Source organism: Trachinotus anak, unplaced genomic scaffold, assembly GCF_046630095.1.
Source record: "Trachinotus anak isolate AG129_WGS33_773 ecotype Australia unplaced genomic scaffold, CSIRO_AGI_Tana_v1 ptg000018l, whole genome shotgun sequence".
Classification (NCBI taxonomy): Eukaryota; Metazoa; Chordata; class Actinopteri; order Carangiformes; family Carangidae; genus Trachinotus; species Trachinotus anak.
In genome coordinates this window covers 20,851,969-20,871,110 of record NW_027273869.1, presented here as the reverse complement: position 1 = coordinate 20,871,110, position 19,142 = coordinate 20,851,969, and the positions used below count along the sequence as shown (strand labels likewise).

The following is a 19,142-nucleotide window of genomic DNA, read 5'->3' as shown; positions in this document are numbered from 1 at the left end:
ACAATAAGGTTAAGAAAACAATTTTTAATATCCCACAGATTTTTTCTCCCCATACAAGTAATTGTGTTTATTTAATATTTTGTGATAAATGTGGGATACAATACATTGGAGAAACAAAAAATTCAATTTTGACCAGAATGATCCAGCACAGATTTAATATAAGAAACAATAAAGAAGTTCATATTCCTTTGGTTAATCATTTTATTTTACATGGCTTACAATCAGTCAGAGTGTCGGGGATCCAAAGTAACTCATCATGGACAGATCTAGAAAGGAAGAAAGCAGAGAGAAGATGGATATTCTTATTGGATACAAAACAACCAAATGGATTAAATATTAAAAGGAATTGATTAGTTAATTGAACTCAAGGTCGAATAATTTCATCGTATTATATAAAAAATGTTTTAATTATATGTCATTGCCTAACAATAAATAAAACAATTTCATGCCTAACCTTAACCAAAGTTTCAAATTCATGCCTAAACTTAACCAAAATTGGGAATTCTTGCCTAAACTTAACCATAATTTTGAATCCTTGCCTAATCCTAACCATAGTTTCAAATTCATGCCTGAACTTAACCTAAATTGTGGATTCTTGCCTAAACTTAACCATAATTTGGAATCCTTGCCTAAACTTAACCATAATGGGGACCTATGCCTAAACCTAACCATAATTTGGAACCTATGCCTAAACTTAACTACAATTGGAAACCTATACCTTAACTTAACCCTAACCTTAACCATTTGTCTTAACCCTAATCATAACCTAACCCTAAACTTAACCTATAGCCCTAACCTAACATAACCCTAACCATAACCTTCCCCTTATCTAAAATTTTACTTTAATCTAAGCTTAACTCTAACCCTAAGTGTGATTTTAAATAAGTTAATTAAAACTATTTTGAATATAAAATTAATTAATTAATATAGGGGAGGTAAAAAAAATATATTAAAAAATTCATAATTGGTGAAGGGAGGGTTAAAAGTAGTTAAATAGAGTTAATTATTGTTTAAAACATTAAAAAGGGTAATTTATTATTTTTAAGGTGAATTGATGATGGGATTTAATTAAGTAAAAAAGTATTAAAAACATTTAGCATAAAAAGGGTTAATGAAATAGAAACTTAAAAGATTTGGCATAAAAAGGGTTAATGAAACAGAAACTTAAAAAAAGATTTGGCAAAAATAGGGTTAATGAAAAGGAAACTTAAAACAAATGTTAAAAACTGAAGTTCAAACTAAAGTTAAGAAACTGAATAACAGAAGGGTATAAATAGTATGGCATGAGCAAGGGAATTCATTCTGACTCAGACCTTTGAGGAAGACATTTGGCAGAAATTGGAAAGCCGTTTTTGATTTTTTTGTGTGCCTAGGCCTGAAGAAGACTGTAGTTTCAGTCGAAACGTTGCCAATAGGCACACTTATTTGATTTAAAAATTATTTGATTTTATTTTTATTTTATTTTTTTATTTCATTTTAACAAAAAAACAAAAAACAAAAAAATAATTTAAGTTCATTTTCATTTAAAATAAATAATTTAAGTTCATTTAAATAAAAAACAAAAACAAAATTGTTTCCATCTCACCAAGATGGTGGGATGGACTGATGGGTGGACCCTGGTGCGCCGTGGCGGACGCCGCGGACACACCAGGGACCATGACGGAAGAGGGGTCTGGGGGAAGGACCGAGCACCGCCTCCCTCCAATTGGAGGAGGGGCCCGAACCTTCGCCCTAACAAGCCTGTGCCTCCCTCAGTCAACTCGAACCGGTACTTTGGACCACAATCAAGGTCCTATGCTTCAGTGACCCGACAGAATATTGGGGGAGGAACCAGACCTTGGGGTTCTGGTTCACGTGGACAGGGGTTCAGTAAGGGTTATCAGCGACAACCTACGGACCCTAAATTTGCCAAACTGGTTCGTCTAATGCACTCTGTGATAAAAATGGTGCATCATTTGCAAAATGTTTCCCAGAAACCGGGTAAACAAGAACCTGTGATGATTTCACGCATGGTAGACAACTTGTCCACCATGATTAAACCTGCATACCCTTCTCAAAGAACCATGGATCTTATTGAGGGAAATGCTAGGAATTGGGGACATACCACCTTGATCATTTTGGAAGACCACTACACAGCTGGTCTGGAGGAGGCTATGGTGGAACTCACTGAGAACTTGATCCCAGAGTGGAAAACGGCCTTCGAGGTGGCCACCAGATGGGCACAGAAAAACTTGCCCCGCTTGACTCAGCAGGTTGTTGAACATGCTGAAGCTTTGATAACGACATGTAGTGAGGAAGCAAATCAAAACATTGAAGAAGCACAGGACACGGAAGCTGCACAACAGCCTGTGGCTTCGCAACAAACAAGAAGACCAACACAGGCACAACAAACAACAAGACCAAAACAAACACATACAACACAGCAGACATCTGTACAGACGGATACAGGTGAACACACAACACAAGAACGACAGGGGAAACAGACAGTGGCAACAATGACAGATGGGGTGACAGATTGGTCACCAGTTGCTTCCCAAAGAGGTTCACGGGAAGAGCAACAGAGGGCCGCAACTCCCCCACCAGTAACACCTATGGAACCCAGACCTCCAAGAAGGGGAAGGAGAGCTACCCCGGGGGTACTTGAGGATGAAGAGTTTGTGTGTGAAATAGTTAATGTGGGGGAACTGGGTCCAAGGACAGGTCCCGTTAAGGTAAAGTCTTCAGCAGTAAACAGAAAGTTGCTAGAGAGGGACGAGGAGAATAGGAGGGACAGGACTCCAGCTTTGAGTCCTATTTCAGCGGATACATCGGCCAAACAGGTCGAAGCAACGTCCAAGCAGGACAAACAGGTCGAAGCAACGTACAAGCAAGGTGACCAATCAAGCATTCTGGTGTCAGCCTTGGTACATCTGGACCCTACTCCCCCTCAACAACAGTCATTGGAAAGGGACTGGGGTTCAACAAATGATGATTCGCTATTGGGACTGTCTTCCACACCAAAGCAAGTGACCTACAAGGTCAAAAGACACATAAATACAGATCGGAAAATGGTTGACTGGACTTTGAGTGTTGGGAAGAAGTGGTTAATGGTTGGGGATTCCAACCTTTCGAGGATCCCATATCATACTATCCCTGACCTTCAGGTAGATAGTTATCCGGGGGCCAATTTCAGACACGCTGAAGCATTCATTTCGAGAGCCACTTCTCAAATCACAGTGGAGAAGGTTGTTCTTGCATTTGGGGTTAATTGCAGAGCTCAAAGGCCAAAACAGACTGCGATTAAACAGTTGCAAGGGGCTGTGAGAGCAACTAAGAAACGATTTCCATATGCTGAAATATGGATACCGATGATTAATTTCTCCACCTACTTAACTGAGGAGGAACAATCAAACCTCCAGACGCTGAATGCGTACATTCTCAAGAACTTGCCATTCATTCCGGCATTGGAAAGTAGGCATTTCCATACAGAAAAAGATAACCTACATTGGACAAGAAACACGGCTCGAGCGATGCTTGAGCATTGGGCTACCTGTTTAAACTTAAAAGCCCTGAAAGCCTCTTAGAGGAGGGGAATGAGGGGTTGAGACCTCTTTTGTCTCAAAATGTTATGGTTTTGGCAAAGAACTTTAGCCTTTCCAGAACACAATGGAACCTTTTAAATCGTGGATTGACATTTATACCTACTATAGATTTGATTAAGGATCAGAGGAGACAATTTCAATTAGATTTGCAAAATTACCACAGGAGGGTGAAATTAGCACTATATTTTAGAAATAAACCAAAATTACCAAAAGGTTCTTTTTTTATGGCAAAATCACATTGGGTACCACCAAAAGAAAAGTTGCCACCAGAAGTTGATTTTTTGGTTAAAAAAGATCAGAAAGATTTTAAGGAACATTTTAAAACATATCATGAAAAACCAAATTTATCACCAGATGAACAATTAGCATTAAAAGAATTGATTCAAAATAAGCATATTGTTATTAAGCCAGCGGACAAAGGAAGCGCTGTTGTCATTCTTGGAAGAGATCAATATATTATGGAAGCTAATCGGCAATTAAATGATCGGAATTATTATAGAAAGTTAAAAGAGCCAATGTTTTTGAAAACAGTGCCGGTAGTGCACAAAATAATTGATCGTTTACATAAAAACAAATATATAAATGTGAGACAAAAACAATATCTTAAGGGGGAATATGAACCCAGGGCACGGAAATTTTACATTTTGCCTAAAATTCATAAGGATCCACAAAAGTGGACAGTGCCTTTAGAAATTCCACCAGGCAGACCCATTGTTTCTGATTGTGGAAGTGAGACGTATCAAACAGCGGAATATATTGATCATTTTTTAAATCCTTTATCCATTAAACACCCATCGTACATTAGGGATACTTATCATTTCATAGAGATAATTAAGAGTCTAAAAATTCCTGGAAATTCATTTTTCTTTACAATAGATATAGAGAGTTTATATACCAATATTGAGACAAAAGCAGGGTTAAGAACGGTAAGAAATATTTTTCAAAAGTATCCAGATCAAAATAGACCAGATCAAGAATTGTTACAATTGCTGGAAATTAATTTGACCAAAAATGATTTCGAATTTAATGGGGAGTTTTTCTTGCAAATTAAAGGGACGGCGATGGGCAAAAGATTTGCCCCTGCCTATGCAAATATTTTTATGGCTGATTGGGAAGAGAAAGCACTGAAGAAGTGTAATAAGAAGCCACTATATTATTTCAGATATTTGGACGATATATTTGGAATTTGGACATTTTCAAAAGAGGATTTTGAAGAATTCATACATTGTTTGGATACTCATGATCCATCCATTAGAGTAAAATATAAATTTGATGAAAATGCGATTGATTTTTTGGATACAACAGTATTTAAGGGAAGGGATTTTCATGACAATAAAAAATTAGATATTAAAGTTTATTTTAAAGAAACAGATACACATTCATTATTGTTCAAAACAAGTTTTCATCCTAAACATATCTACAAGGGATTGGTTAAATCACAATTGATTAGATTCAAACGAATCTGTACACAAGATAAAGATTTTAGAGAAGCAGTGAAAGTTCTCTTTGAAGCTTTGAGGAAACGGGGGTATTCAAGATCCTTTTTGAGACAATGTTTGAAATCCTTTCAAATTCCTAAACAAAGGAGAGAAAGGGAATTAATTGCTTTGATTACTAATTTTTCCACCATGAGTGCGAGATTGAATCACAAACTTAAAGATAATTATAGATTAATAATTGAAAATCAAGGACTTTTGGTAAATTATTCAATTGTTTCAGCATATAGAAGGAATAAAAATTTGAGAGATTATTTGGTAAGAGCAAGACTTTCATCTTTACAAAAAGTTAATAAAAGCAACAGTTTATCAGGAATTTTTGTGAAGCTAAAGTATGTTTACAATAAGGTTAAGAAAACAATTTTTAATATCCCACAGATTTTTTCTCCCCATACAAGTAATTGTGTTTATTTAATATTTTGTGATAAATGTGGGATACAATACATTGGAGAAACAAAAAATTCAATTTTGACCAGAATGATCCAGCACAGATTTAATATAAGAAACAATAAAGAAGTTCATATTCCTTTGGTTAATCATTTTATTTTACATGGCTTACAATCAGTCAGAGTGTCGGGGATCCAAAGTAACTCATCATGGACAGATCTAGAAAGGAAGAAAGCAGAGAGAAGATGGATATTCTTATTGGATACAAAACAACCAAATGGATTAAATATTAAAAGGAATTGATTAGTTAATTGAACTCAAGGTCGAATAATTTCATCGTATTATATAAAAAATGTTTTAATTATATGTCATTGCCTAACAATAAATAAAACAATTTCATGCCTAACCTTAACCAAAGTTTCAAATTCATGCCTAAACTTAACCAAAATTGGGAATTCTTGCCTAAACTTAACCATAATTTTGAATCCTTGCCTAATCCTAACCATAGTTTCAAATTCATGCCTGAACTTAACCTAAATTGTGGATTCTTGCCTAAACTTAACCATAATTTGGAATCCTTGCCTAAACTTAACCATAATGGGGACCTATGCCTAAACCTAACCATAATTTGGAACCTATGCCTAAACTTAACTACAATTGGAAACCTATACCTTAACTTAACCCTAACCTTAACCATTTGTCTTAACCCTAATCATAACCTAACCCTAAACTTAACCTATAGCCCTAACCTAACATAACCCTAACCATAACCTTCCCCTTATCTAAAATTTTACTTTAATCTAAGCTTAACTCTAACCCTAAGTGTGATTTTAAATAAGTTAATTAAAACTATTTTGAATATAAAATTAATTAATTAATATAGGGGAGGTAAAAAAAATATATTAAAAAATTCATAATTGGTGAAGGGAGGGTTAAAAGTAGTTAAATAGAGTTAATTATTGTTTAAAACATTAAAAAGGGTAATTTATTATTTTTAAGGTGAATTGATGATGGGATTTAATTAAGTAAAAAAGTATTAAAAACATTTAGCATAAAAAGGGTTAATGAAATAGAAACTTAAAAGATTTGGCATAAAAAGGGTTAATGAAACAGAAACTTAAAAAAAGATTTGGCAAAAATAGGGTTAATGAAAAGGAAACTTAAAACAAATGTTAAAAACTGAAGTTCAAACTAAAGTTAAGAAACTGAATAACAGAAGGGTATAAATAGTATGGCATGAGCAAGGGAATTCATTCTGACTCAGACCTTTGAGGAAGACATTTGGCAGAAATTGGAAAGCCGTTTTTGATTTTTTTGTGTGCCTAGGCCTGAAGAAGACTGTAGTTTCAGTCGAAACGTTGCCAATAGGCACACTTATTTGATTTAAAAATTATTTGATTTTATTTTTATTTTATTTTTTTATTTCATTTTAACAAAAAAACAAAAAACAAAAAAATAATTTAAGTTCATTTTCATTTAAAATAAATAATTTAAGTTCATTTAAATAAAAAACAAAAACAAAATTGTTTCCATCTCACCAAGATGGTGGGATGGACTGATGGGTGGACCCTGGTGCGCCGTGGCGGACGCCGCGGACACACCAGGGACCATGACGGAAGAGGGGTCTGGGGGAAGGACCGAGCACCGCCTCCCTCCAATTGGAGGAGGGGCCCGAACCTTCGCCCTAACCCTAACCCTAACCCTAACCCTAACCCTAACCCTAACCCTAACCCTAACCCTAACCATTCAGGGGGGGCCCTAACCCTAAGGTCTTTTAACCCCCACAAGACCAACCCCCACACACCTTACCTCCATTTTCATTTATATTCTTATAGGAATTTTTAACCCTTAATTGGCTCTCTCCCTCGCTTTCACGGTGGTTTTAGGAAATTAAAATATCTTTTTTTAACCCTAATTTATTTGGTTTTAAAATTTTATTTATGTATTGTTATCTTATTGTTGTCTTTGTCAAATTTTATTTTATTTTATTTTATTTAATTTTGCACTATTGGAGTTATAGAAACCCCCAAGGAGAAACAAAAATAAATAAATGACAGAGTAGATACCTGTTGCCAGAGCTGCTTTTTTTATTAGAAATTTCTATTTATTTTAAAGAGCTTTGTCCCCTAACCTAACCCTAACCCTAACCCTAACCCTAACCCTAACCCTAACCCTAACCCTAACCCTAATGACCTTTAACCCTATCCCACTACAACCCTAACCTCAACCATCCCTTGACCTTTGCCTAACCCCAACCCATCATGACCTTTGACCCAACTCCAATATCCCATTTTAATCATCCCTTTCAGGGAGTTGAGCTGGGCGACACTCCTGCAGGGTGTCTGTGATGGAGTGTGCATGACTCGGCCACTGCTAGTCAGTGGCCGAGTAAATTTTATCTCTCCTAACCCTAACCCCAACCCCAACCCCAACCCCAACCTGTACATGGCCCCTCCCCTAACCCTCAACCATACAGGGGTGGGTGCCTAACCCTAAGATCTCTCAACCCTGTGAGGTTGTAACCCTGATACACCCACTTTAAGTGATTTTTTATGATGTTCTTAACCCTTTATTTGGCTCTCCCCCTTTTCTCTACAAATTTTTTTCAGGAAACAAAGGTTCTTTTTTAACCCTAATGCATTTGTTTTTAATTTTTCATATATTGTCATTTTAATTTTGTCTCTGTTTCATTTTATTATTATAGGAGTTATAAGAACCCTTAAGGAGAAGTAAGTATGAAAATGACGTTGCATATACCTGTTGCCAGAGCTGCTCTCTAGTTTTTTTTAAAGAAAACTTTATTTATCTTATTTTAAAAGAGCATTGTCCCCTAACCTAACCCTAACCCAGTGGCCGAGTAAATTTTATCTCTCCTAATCCTAACCCTTAACCCTTAACCCTTATACGTCTTCTCTTAATTTTTATTTTTTCATTTTTATAAGATTTTTTAACCCTTTCATTTGGCTCTCTCCCTCTCTTTTATGGTGGATTTAGGAAACTAAAAGGCCTTTGTCTAACCCTAATGTATTTGGTTTTAAATTTCTTTATGTATTGTTATCTTATCATTGTCTCTGTTTAATTTTTTTATTTATACTATTGGAATTATAGGAACCCCCAAGGAGAAATGAAAACAAAAAATGACAGTATTGATACCTGTTGCCAGAGCTGCTTTTTTTATTAAAAATTTCTATTTATTTTAAAGAGCTTTGTCCCCTAACCTAACCTCCAATTCTCCTCTCAGACAAGCATTATGCTGGACCTATAACCCAGGGGGGGAGGGAGTTGTCCTAGGTCGAGGGATGATGGACTGTGCACTTAAATTTGGCCGCCTTCGGCAACCAAATTCAAATTTCTGTTTCCCTAACAACCCTATATTTTATCTTTTATTTTTATGGGTTCTCGTGTGCCCGTGCCCCTCGTAGCACTCTTAAGAGTGCTGCATTTTTCACCTAACCTAACCCCAAGGCCATAATTGGTCATCTACTACTACTACTACTACCACTACTACTACTGTATACTATTACTACTACTACTGTGACAGAGGACTGTACTGTTATCTACAGAGGCTCGGCCATGGGCATTTACACCAGTGAATAATCAGCAGAGGAGAGGACCATTACAACGGTGTACTATAATACTACTGTATACTACAACTGTGTACTACTAATACTACTACTGTATACTGCTCAGCTCAGTACATTAAAATCCAGTGAAACAGCAGCAGACTCTGACCAGGAGATGTAGAAAGATACAGTATAGAAACTTATTCCCTATCCCTGATATCAGACGTCAGTTCTCTAGTCCGGTCATTGTCAGAACTAGTTGGACATCTGGTTCCACTAGTTAAGCATTTTGTCTGAATCTGAAAAATCAGCTCTTTGACAGACTAGTGGCCCTCTGGATTACTAGTCTTACTAGTTAACTACTAAGCTGCAAAAGCTCTGACTTCTTAACTAGTGAGCTGAATAGCTGTTACTAGTTAACTAGTAACCGCTTGACACTCCAGAACAGCAGTTCACCAACCAAAGGGTGATGTCACTGTGGGTTGACACTTGAATCTGCCCCTAAACATGGTGGAGGGGTAAGATATGGATCTTAATAATAATCAATGATATTAATACAGTCCTGGTCAAAATTAGTGGCACCTCTGAAGTTTAAATGCAGGATTTAGAAAATCTTCAGAAATAAATGAATGAACCAGTTTTGAATCATCAGAATATTTTATTAAAATGTCAAAGATCACTAAACAAAGACATAAAAGCTGCATGAAAATGAAATAATACAAACACAAGCATTGGAACTGTCACCGATATTTGTCCGTTTCGGGTTTTATAAATTTACTGTGCATGTTCCCTGTTGAAAAAAGGCAAGGCAATTTTATTTGTACAGCCCATGATCACACACAGAGGTGTATGTGCAACAAAAGGGAGTTAAAAGGCTTTATAAGAAAGCATAAAAACTGATTATAAAACTGAAAGATTAATATCAATAATTATTGATATCAATATTAAATGATTAAAATATTTAAAGATTAAATGACATTAATTGACTAAACTTTTCAGTGATTAAATGAAGGCAGTGGAGAACAGAGCAGGTTTAAGCTTCTGTTTAAACCCAGTTTCAGTTCAGACAGATCAGATCTGATCCAATGGGACCTGGTTCCAGCTGTTTCCAGCTGTTTCCAGCAGGGGGCAGCACAGTGGCTGAAATGCATTTAACTCCAGGCTCCAGTGACTGAGCAGCTCCTGCAGATCTCAGGGACCCGAGAGATTTATATGGACCATATCAGATATATTTGGAGCCCAGATAATTTAGTGACATGTAGACAATAAGTAAAACTTTGAACTCAGTTCTGTATCTGACTGGAAGAAACAAGTTCAAATGTGTAATTGAAAGATCTTCAGGCAAGTGACTTAAGAGAGAGATAATTAAGATAATTAAGAGATTAATTAATCTTTTTAACCTCCAGTTTGCAAAAACACTGTTGAATTTGCTCTTTCTTAAACCTGAAACATTATCTATTCTTCGCATTTTTTGAATCGTTTTCCCTCCTCATCTTCATCCCTGTCATCTTTAATTTTCTTGCCTGTATTTTTTGACACTGGTTTTGCATTGAAAAACACAGGGTAATGATCTCAAATTAACTCATTGCTGACATGAACATCAGAGATTTCAACATTTCTGCTGATGACCAGATCCAGAGTGCCACCTTTCTGGTGTGTTTTTGAATTTACATACTCATCAAGGTCATTCCTCTGCAGCAGCTCTTCAAGGAGCTTAGCATAGCGATCTTCAACTCGATCAACCCGAATATTGAAATCACCAGTCACCACTAAGTTTGACCCCTGGACCTCATCCAAGAGCATTTGAAACTCATTCAGGAAGTCTTTGAATTTTATGTACCCTGGTGGTGATAGACATTTATGAACAGGATAGGTTTGTCCCATTGATGATGGTGCAGAACTGTGGCAACATATTTCAAAGGTTGTTATGAAGCCAAACTCTTTTTGTTTACTGCAAAACACCTTTGAGAACAGAACCGCTGCCCCTCCTCCTTTACGATTCCTCGACACATTATAACATCCAAAATCTGGTGGTAAACATTCTCTAAGGACTTTGTCTGCTGTGTCATTTTGAGTCCATGTCTCAGTTATGCATAAGACAGACAGGTTGTTTTCTGTTATAACCTCTGGGATGAGGCATCTTTTATTATTTATTGACCGAGTGGCTGGTAGCATGGTGGTTGGTCTCATGGTGGTTGGTGTCATATTGGCTGGTGTCAGTGGCTGGTCTCATGGTGGCTGGTGTCATAGTGGCTTACCTTCTTGATTCTGCTGTTACCAACAAGGAAAGCAAGGAAAGCAACTCCTATTACCACCATAATTCCTAACCCCAGTCGCACTCTCTTTTGATCATGTCTTTTCTTCTCTTCTTGTTGTCTTCTATCCATCTCCCCAAGCTTCCTCCTTTAAATAAGTGAAGGTACAGTTAGATTTAAAAAAACCTCAACATCACTTGAAGCCAACAAACATCTTACACTGACATGAGATTTACCTATAATAATACAACTTGTACTGTGATAGTCAGAAGAAGCCCTGTGTACTTCGTACTTTATGTACTTTACCACTATTATTAAACTATGTAGAGGACTGGTTGTCAGTCATCACTGCAGTTTGGTGGGAGGTAAGAGGTTGTTGCACGTTGCTCTGCTGTGGCTATGGTTGTCTGGCTGGTCATTAGCTCGTTGCTAGGTGGTTGCTATGGTATCCCTGTTAGCTACTAGGTGGTGTGGTAGGGTGTCATGGCTAGTTAGCTGCTGAGAGGTAGTTTTTGTTTGCTGATTAAGTGGCTGTTATAAGATGTTGATGTTGATGCTAGCTGATCAATGGTGTGTTGCTATGGTGTCTATCTTAACTACCAGGGAGAATTAGTGAAGCTCCATGCCATTGGTGCTGAATGGTTGCTAAGAGGTTGCTCGGACGTTCTTGGCCAGGTGGTAAGTGGTTGCCATAAGGTGTTGCTCGGTGGTTGCTGGAGTGTTTGGGGTTGAAAACATTTTGAAATGTAAAGGTATTTTCACTGATGCTCCTGTGGTAAATCAACGATATTCTAGAGAGAATATGAGCGACAGAAACAAACTGATCATACATAGTAAAGTACACTGTGTTCTAGAAGTGGTTTGGACAAGTTTCTGTGGATGTACTGATATTTTTTCCACCATGAAAAACTGGAACTGACATGAATCCAGACTGAAGCTGCTGCTCTCTAAACTAGTAAACTGTCAAACCTGCAGGAGGAGAGAATCTGAGAATCACTAGAAAACATCATACTTGATATCGTCCAGCTGCTCCCTCAGTGTCTGGGTGACCTCTTTGATCTCATCAGCTTTGTCTCTCAGTGATTTGCTGGCTTCAGTCACATGATTTTTCTTGATCATGTCTGTCCAGTTGTCAATTGCCTCACGAAGCGTAAACAACATTCCAATAGCTTGCGCAACCTGATGAGGAACAGAGAGATACAGGATTCACTCTCAGACATAATAAATCAGGGACATTGGTCAAAAGTATGCACAATGAAAACATTTAATCAATAATATAAATCATAAATAACAAAGTTGTGATGTGTAGTTGTATAAGGATAATTCTGGATGATTGACTGTGTAGTTATCTAACAACACATGTACAGTTACTGAATCTTACCGCGGCACCTCTTTTATATGCAGCTGTAGACATTAGTCTGTTGATTTGCTCAGCTCCTCTTGCATACAGAGAGCGTAGTCCGGTTCCACCAAGTTTAAATGCAAAAACTGCTAAAATACCAAGGGTTGCTGCGCAGATCATTTGGAAGTTTTTGTCTTCACGTTTATTATACATATATTTGAATGTATGATGGGTTATGGTGATGGGTACCGTCAGTCCCTTTCGTCTTGCAATGGCTTTTATAATTTCAATCACGACATGTCGGTCCAGTTCGTCCAGGTCTGCAGAGGAATTCATCCTGTTCCTCTCCATCTTCAGTTTCTTGAACAGTTGTTGGATTTCATTTTCAATTTCGGCGCTCTTCTTTGCTGCCTTCTGTGCCTCTTTCATGGGGTTGCTGGACAAGATGATCTCAATGACATCACTCGACAGAGAGATGGCGCCACCTACACTTGAATATAGTGCTCCTACCTCTAACAAGGGAGCAGCTGCTCCAGCAGTCATCAGAGTAGCCACACCTCCCACGATCGTACATATGCCTCCCAACACAGCCACTGAGTTGCCCACACATTGACCGGCATTGCATATTTCCCTGAGTGATTCCAGTTCCTGGGCCAGTTTCCTCAGCTGCTTTTCACAGTGCTCGTTCTCCTCGATCCAGGAGAAAATCTTGTCCAGCAGCTGGTCAGCGGTGCCCATGATGGAGGTCTCTGTGTTCTCAGACAACCTTCAGAGAGATGAACCAGAGCTGAAAGAACAAAGTCAGGATGGATTAGAAACTTTACTCAAGCCAACCAGCCCATCTCCATCACAACTGAGCAAGTAATTTCATATTCAGGCCTTAAAAGCTTTTAAGAAATTCAACAGAAGAGTTGGAGAATTGAATTTAATATTTCTGATAAATGACACTTTTCAAAAATAACCAGGAAAAAATAGGATGGTAGGAAAAGTTGATTTATCAGTGGACTATCTGAAAAATGGCACTGTTTTAATAGAACAGTCTGATTACCTTCATAGTGTACATTTAATTTTACATTTACATGGACTCATCTGTCAGAGTCTTCATACTCAGAGACTCAGTGAGGTGGATCAGTTTCAGGTCCAGGTCAGTAGAGACTTGGTGTCAGGACTCAGTTCTACATCTGTTTCATCAGTGAAGGAGATCAGGTGAAGAAGTGAAGTGAGTCAGAGTCGGAGCTGGTCAGACATGTGGGGAGGTTAGAGAGGGACGCTCCTGCTCTTAAAGACTTCAGGAGCTGGTTCCACCATCAGGGAACCACAGACCAGAACAGTCTGAACTGAGACTGTCTGTGTGCAGGGACGGTGATTCTCCAGATTAACACTGTAACAAGACCAGGTCAAACCTAATATGAGTCTGGACTGCGTATGGTCAGTGGGCAAAATTTATGACACTGGTGTAAACAAGCGACTGGTTGCAGCCTAGTGAACACTGATGGTTGTAAACACCCCCTAGTAGAAACTGTGCCAATTTCTTTGATAAAGCAGCAGCCAGTGAGGAGACTCCAACACTCAGCCGACCAAAGTTACTTTGTCACTTAGTCAGTCATGACTGAGTCAGACATTGAAACAAATCGGTTAAGATTCTAACTGAACAAATGTGAAGAAACACAAACACCAGTAACCAATCTGAAGCATGGAGCTGAAGCATCAGACCAGTCTTTAGAAATATCTGAGAGAATGATGATCAGAAGAAATCATTCAAGAGTCAGACCATGAACCAACAAAGCTGTTCCACCTGAGTCAAACATTAAACATAAACTCACACTGGCTCTTCTTATCTGTTAAAAGTTAATCAGTCTGTGACTGTACAGCAGAACACAGAGATTCAAGTAGGAGGAGGCTCTACTGAGAAAGAACTGGGTCATTCTAACTCTGAGCTCTGAAGTGTGAACTCACAGCACTGCAGGGAGGACACACAACACCAACTGTGTTACATCAGTTGGTGTTATGTGAGGAGCAGAGCTGCAGTTGTGTTGAACTTTCTGTGGTTGATTAAACAAAAAAACTTCATTTTTAATTGATATGTAAAGATAATTACACAGATGATTCAGTTTTATTTAACCACAAATGGAAATATCTTGTGTCCATGAACCAAAATAAAATTCATGAGCAGATGTTTCACTCTGAACATCTGCAGTAACAACTGAGCAGTTTTCTCATCCTGAACACATCATGTTGAACCACAGATGTTAAAAACCAGCAGAGTCATGTAGTCGCCATGTGCATTAAACACACAGGAGTGTGTTCAGAGCTGTTTCCACTCTTAGGAGAAACTAATGAGTCACAAGCTTTTTCTAATCCAGATGAAGATGTTGACATACAGAGAGAACCTGCAGCCTCCGGCCTGCAGCAGACTTTCCTCCTCACTGGATGTTTCTGCAGCTCGCTTCAGGTAAGTCGTGTGACTTATTGTAAAGGAGCGGCCGCAGGGTCAAGTCCACGACATATCTAATGTGTTCCCTCTGAACTCCAGCCCTCATCCCTACATCACACCACAGTCCTCTCAGAGCCACTTCCACACAGTGAAGCAACTGATAATCAATTCAAAGGTTGACTGTGAATAAATAATGATAAAAAAAAACTAAACAAAGACTTTATAGTCACTAGGACAGTGTAGATGTATTAGAGTGAATGAACTCTGGTCAGATGCACGGAGTCATCAGTCAGAGGTCACTGATGAGGATGAGCCCCACATCCAGACTCTCACACTGCTGCACATCAGTCCAGATGTTGATGGCAATGGGTCAAAAAAGAGTTTTGAGTACATGAAGCTGCTGCTGGATTCAGACTGAATGTTATTATCATTATTACTAATGTCCAAATACTGAACTCCTGCACTCAGTCATCATATTTTCACAGTCAACAGTGAAACTTTAATCTCACTCACACTTTGGGTGTTAAGTGCTGAAGTGACTGTGGAGAAACAAAGTGACACTATGACCTGAAAATGATTGTGTTGTCTTACCTGCTGCAGGTGATCACAGGTTGGTTCACTGAGAACAGGTGAAGTCTGATACTGGACGTTCAGCTTCAGCTTTTATTGAGCTGGAACCTCCTGCTGCTTTTCTATTGGCTGATTCAGTCTCAGGTGTTACAAAAGAACAAAGTAACTGGAAGTGAAAGAGAAACCACAGCGGTCCATAACGTACACTGGTAATCCCCCCAATAAAGTCTGACATGAGACCATAAACCAATCAGGTTGCAGCCACAGTCACGGCTCTGTGATGTCTCTGTAACTTCAGGGCAGGGTTAGGGGTTAAGGGTTCCCCTGCTGGTTGTTTCCTCCACCAATCAGTCAACATTCAACAAACATGGTCACAGTCTCCACTTCCTCAGTTACAGTGTTGAATAAGGACCAGAGCATTATGAGGTCACAGTGAAGTTGACCTTTGACCAAGAGAGTCCAATCAGTTCATCTTAGAGTCTAAGTGAATGTTTGTTCCAGTCAGAGGTTCTCTGAGGGCACAGCCTGTGTCTTAGCAGCAGCTTCTTTCCTCCTGTTCAGATTGTTGCTTTTGGTTTCTGTCTCTGGGAGTTTTTCATAATAAAAGACCCTGAACAGATAAAATACCATAATACCATCAGAGCAGTAGGAGGACACACAACACACACAGTATGTTAGTAAATACTGATGCTGTATATACGGTAACGTGTTTATTCTGAAATCTGAACCACACTTAAAATTTAAAACCCAGATGAGTCCAGAAGTGACAGCAGGTTAATTATAGCGTATCAGAGTGGACAGGAAACAGACTCATAGCTGCACAGGAAGTCGAACCTGGGTGTGTACAGGCGGGAAACACAACACCAACTGTGTAACATCAGCTGGTGTTATGTGAGGAGCAGAGCTGCAGTTGTGTTGAACTTTCTGTGGTTGATTAAACAAAAAAACTTCATTTTTAATTGATATGTAAAGATAATTACACAGATGATTCAGTTTTATTTAACCACAAATGGAAATATCTCGTGTCCATGAACCAAAATAAAATTCATGAGCAGATGTTTCACTCTGAACATCTGCAGTAACAACTGAGCAGTTTTCTCATCCTGAACACATCATGTTGAACCACAGATGTTAAAAACCAGCAGAGTCATGTAGTCGCCATGTGCATTAAACACACAGGAGTGTGTTCAGAGCTGTTTCCACTCTGAGGAGAAACTAATGAGTCACAAGCTTTTTCTAATCCAGATGAAGATGTTGACATACAGAGAGAACCTGCAGCCTCCGGCCTGCAGCAGACTTTCCTCCTCACTGGATGTTTCTGCAGCTCGCTTCATGTAAGTCATGTGACTTATTGTAAAGGAGCGGCTGCAGGGTCAAGTCCACGACAGGTTCAGTTATCTAATCAGGCTCAATCTGTTCATAGGCAGGGAGGAGGGTTGGTTCCCGCCTTCCAAACATTCCTAGATCAGACCCTCAGTCTTCTCTGAGTCACTTTCACACAGTGAAGGAAAATGATGAATGAATAATGACACAACTGAACAACATGCAGACTGTGTTAGTGTTCACTTTGTTTCCACATGCTCAAAACAACACACCCATTCAGACCTGTTACACAACTAACTTTAAAGCTGCACTGATCAATATTTTTATTCCAATGACAGCATGACTGTTTCATGTTAACGAAGCTATAGGAGCTAAGTTTTGCTATTGCTACATAGATGACGTTAGCATTAGCATGTGCTTACTTACTAGTCTAGAAGAAAGTCTGAGTTCAGAGATGGAAAGAAACCCTTTAGTTTTCCTTTCATTTCTGTCATTTCTTTCTTCTACTGAAGTTAGCATGCTAACCAGCTAGCCCTGGCCTGGTTGGACTGTCTCATCACTGTCTGATTTGGAGTCATTGTGGCCTCCAGACTGTTCAGAAGAGGCAGCTGCTCAGAGGTCGTGTTATAACCTCTTGTGTTAAACGCAATGATGGCCGACGCTCCTGACAAGGTAACAGCTGTTAATGCTAATGTTGGCTATGAAGCGATAGCAGAACTTACAAATAGCTCCTTTAATGTGTCTCTGGTTGAACCCACACCGATTTATCACCTACTCTGCAGATCAAACTGAGCCTTTCAGCCTCTTTTAGCTTCTTGTTTTGATTTTACAGCTCATTTTGTGTCTAGTTCAGGTTCAGTATTTTCAGAATAAAAGCTGTTAACCGCCTCTGTCCTCTACCTGCTCAGCAGCAAACAGCAGACAGACTCAGTCAGAGAGCAGCTGGTGGAGACCAAACACAGAGCTGACAGAGCGGGAACAACACAGACACCACAACACCTGGATCATCATGTTGATCTGTAGCTGAACAATGAACTCAAGGTCAGTATGAAAGTTTCACTGAGCTGTTACAGCTGCATGGTGATGCTCTAAAGAACATTCATATTTCCCTGGTTTGCTTGGAATGTACACCTTGAAGGAACAGCGACCTCTGAAAGGAACCAGGCACTCATCAACTGTCACCTCAGGGCCTGGATTGTACAGAATAAAGATCTGGGAAGCATGTGATGCCAGGAGCAGCTATGCCTGGAATATGCAGGTATACATGGGGAAACCCAGTACTGGAAGGGTAAAAAAAAAACTGGCCCTGGCTGCTCTCCCCCAACAAGGACATGGGCAGAAAAGGAAGCGCTGTGAGCTCTGTGCACCAAAAGACAACAAAACAAGCCTGAGATGCTGCTGTCCTTTTTGCTTGGGTTTGCTGTTGTCTTCTCCTACTACAACTTAAACCTTCAGTATCAACATAATGCAGCATGCACACTGGAATTCATCCAGAAGTAAGCATTTTTTCCACACCCACTGTAACGTACTGCTTGATTTTTTCTCATTCATTGCCATTGTCCAATAACTAACTCACTCTCTCACTCACTCTCATGCTGGTGTTCTGTAGCAGGTTGATTAAAACAGTTTGACATTCTGTTCTCATAAAAGTAAAATTTTGCTATGTTTATGTTAGTTTATTCATGTTACACTGGTGACATGTTTGTATTTCAATAAATATTGGAAAAGGAACTACCCAATGAATATTGTCCCTTTTTCATTTATCATTATTATCATTATTATTGTTGTTGGTGGTAGTAGTAGTAGTAGCAGCAGCAGCAGCAGTAAAATACTGTAGATTCAAATACAGTCAAATACTGTAAATATACAGTATTTTACTAACAAAACTGTGAACAGTATTGTGCTGTAAATTTACAGTTAAGTACTACACATTTATTTACAGTCATTTTAAAATACAATAAGAAACTGTAAAAAAAAAAATACAGTACCTTATGGGCAAAGCTGCTGGCAGTAAATTACTGTAAATTTACACTCAAAAGTCTTACAGTGAAGCTTGCAGGGGAAAGTTCCAGTATACATAAAGGGGTGTGTAGCCAGACCTAAAGTGTTTAAATCCAATGACTGAATCGTCATTGGTAAAGATCAAATGATTTGGAAAATAAAAATATAATTTACCCAGGGCTTGTCTACA

The 19,142-nt window shown here is 38.6% G+C and overlaps 1 protein-coding gene across 2 annotated transcripts; it reads right to left on the bottom strand.

Annotated features, from left to right (window-relative positions):
* Window positions 1-9,671: 9,671 nt before the first annotated feature.
* Window positions 9,672-18,186, bottom strand: LOC139634986 (uncharacterized). Of its 2 annotated transcripts, XM_071501837.1 has the most exons (4): window positions 15,650-18,186; window positions 12,664-13,411; window positions 12,295-12,461; window positions 9,672-11,430 (listed from the first exon to the last, which is right to left on the bottom strand). In XM_071501837.1, the coding sequence occupies exons 2-4, from the start codon at window positions 13,360-13,362 to the stop codon at window positions 11,244-11,246; spliced, it is 1,053 nt and encodes a 350-aa protein (XP_071357938.1). In that variant the 5' UTR covers window positions 13,363-13,411; window positions 15,650-18,186; the 3' UTR covers window positions 9,672-11,243. The 2 variants fall into 2 exon arrangements, with proteins under 2 accessions (XP_071357938.1, XP_071357937.1); XM_071501836.1 differs by having other exon boundaries at window positions 12,664-18,186.
* Between the last annotated feature and the right edge of the window lie 956 nt (window positions 18,187-19,142).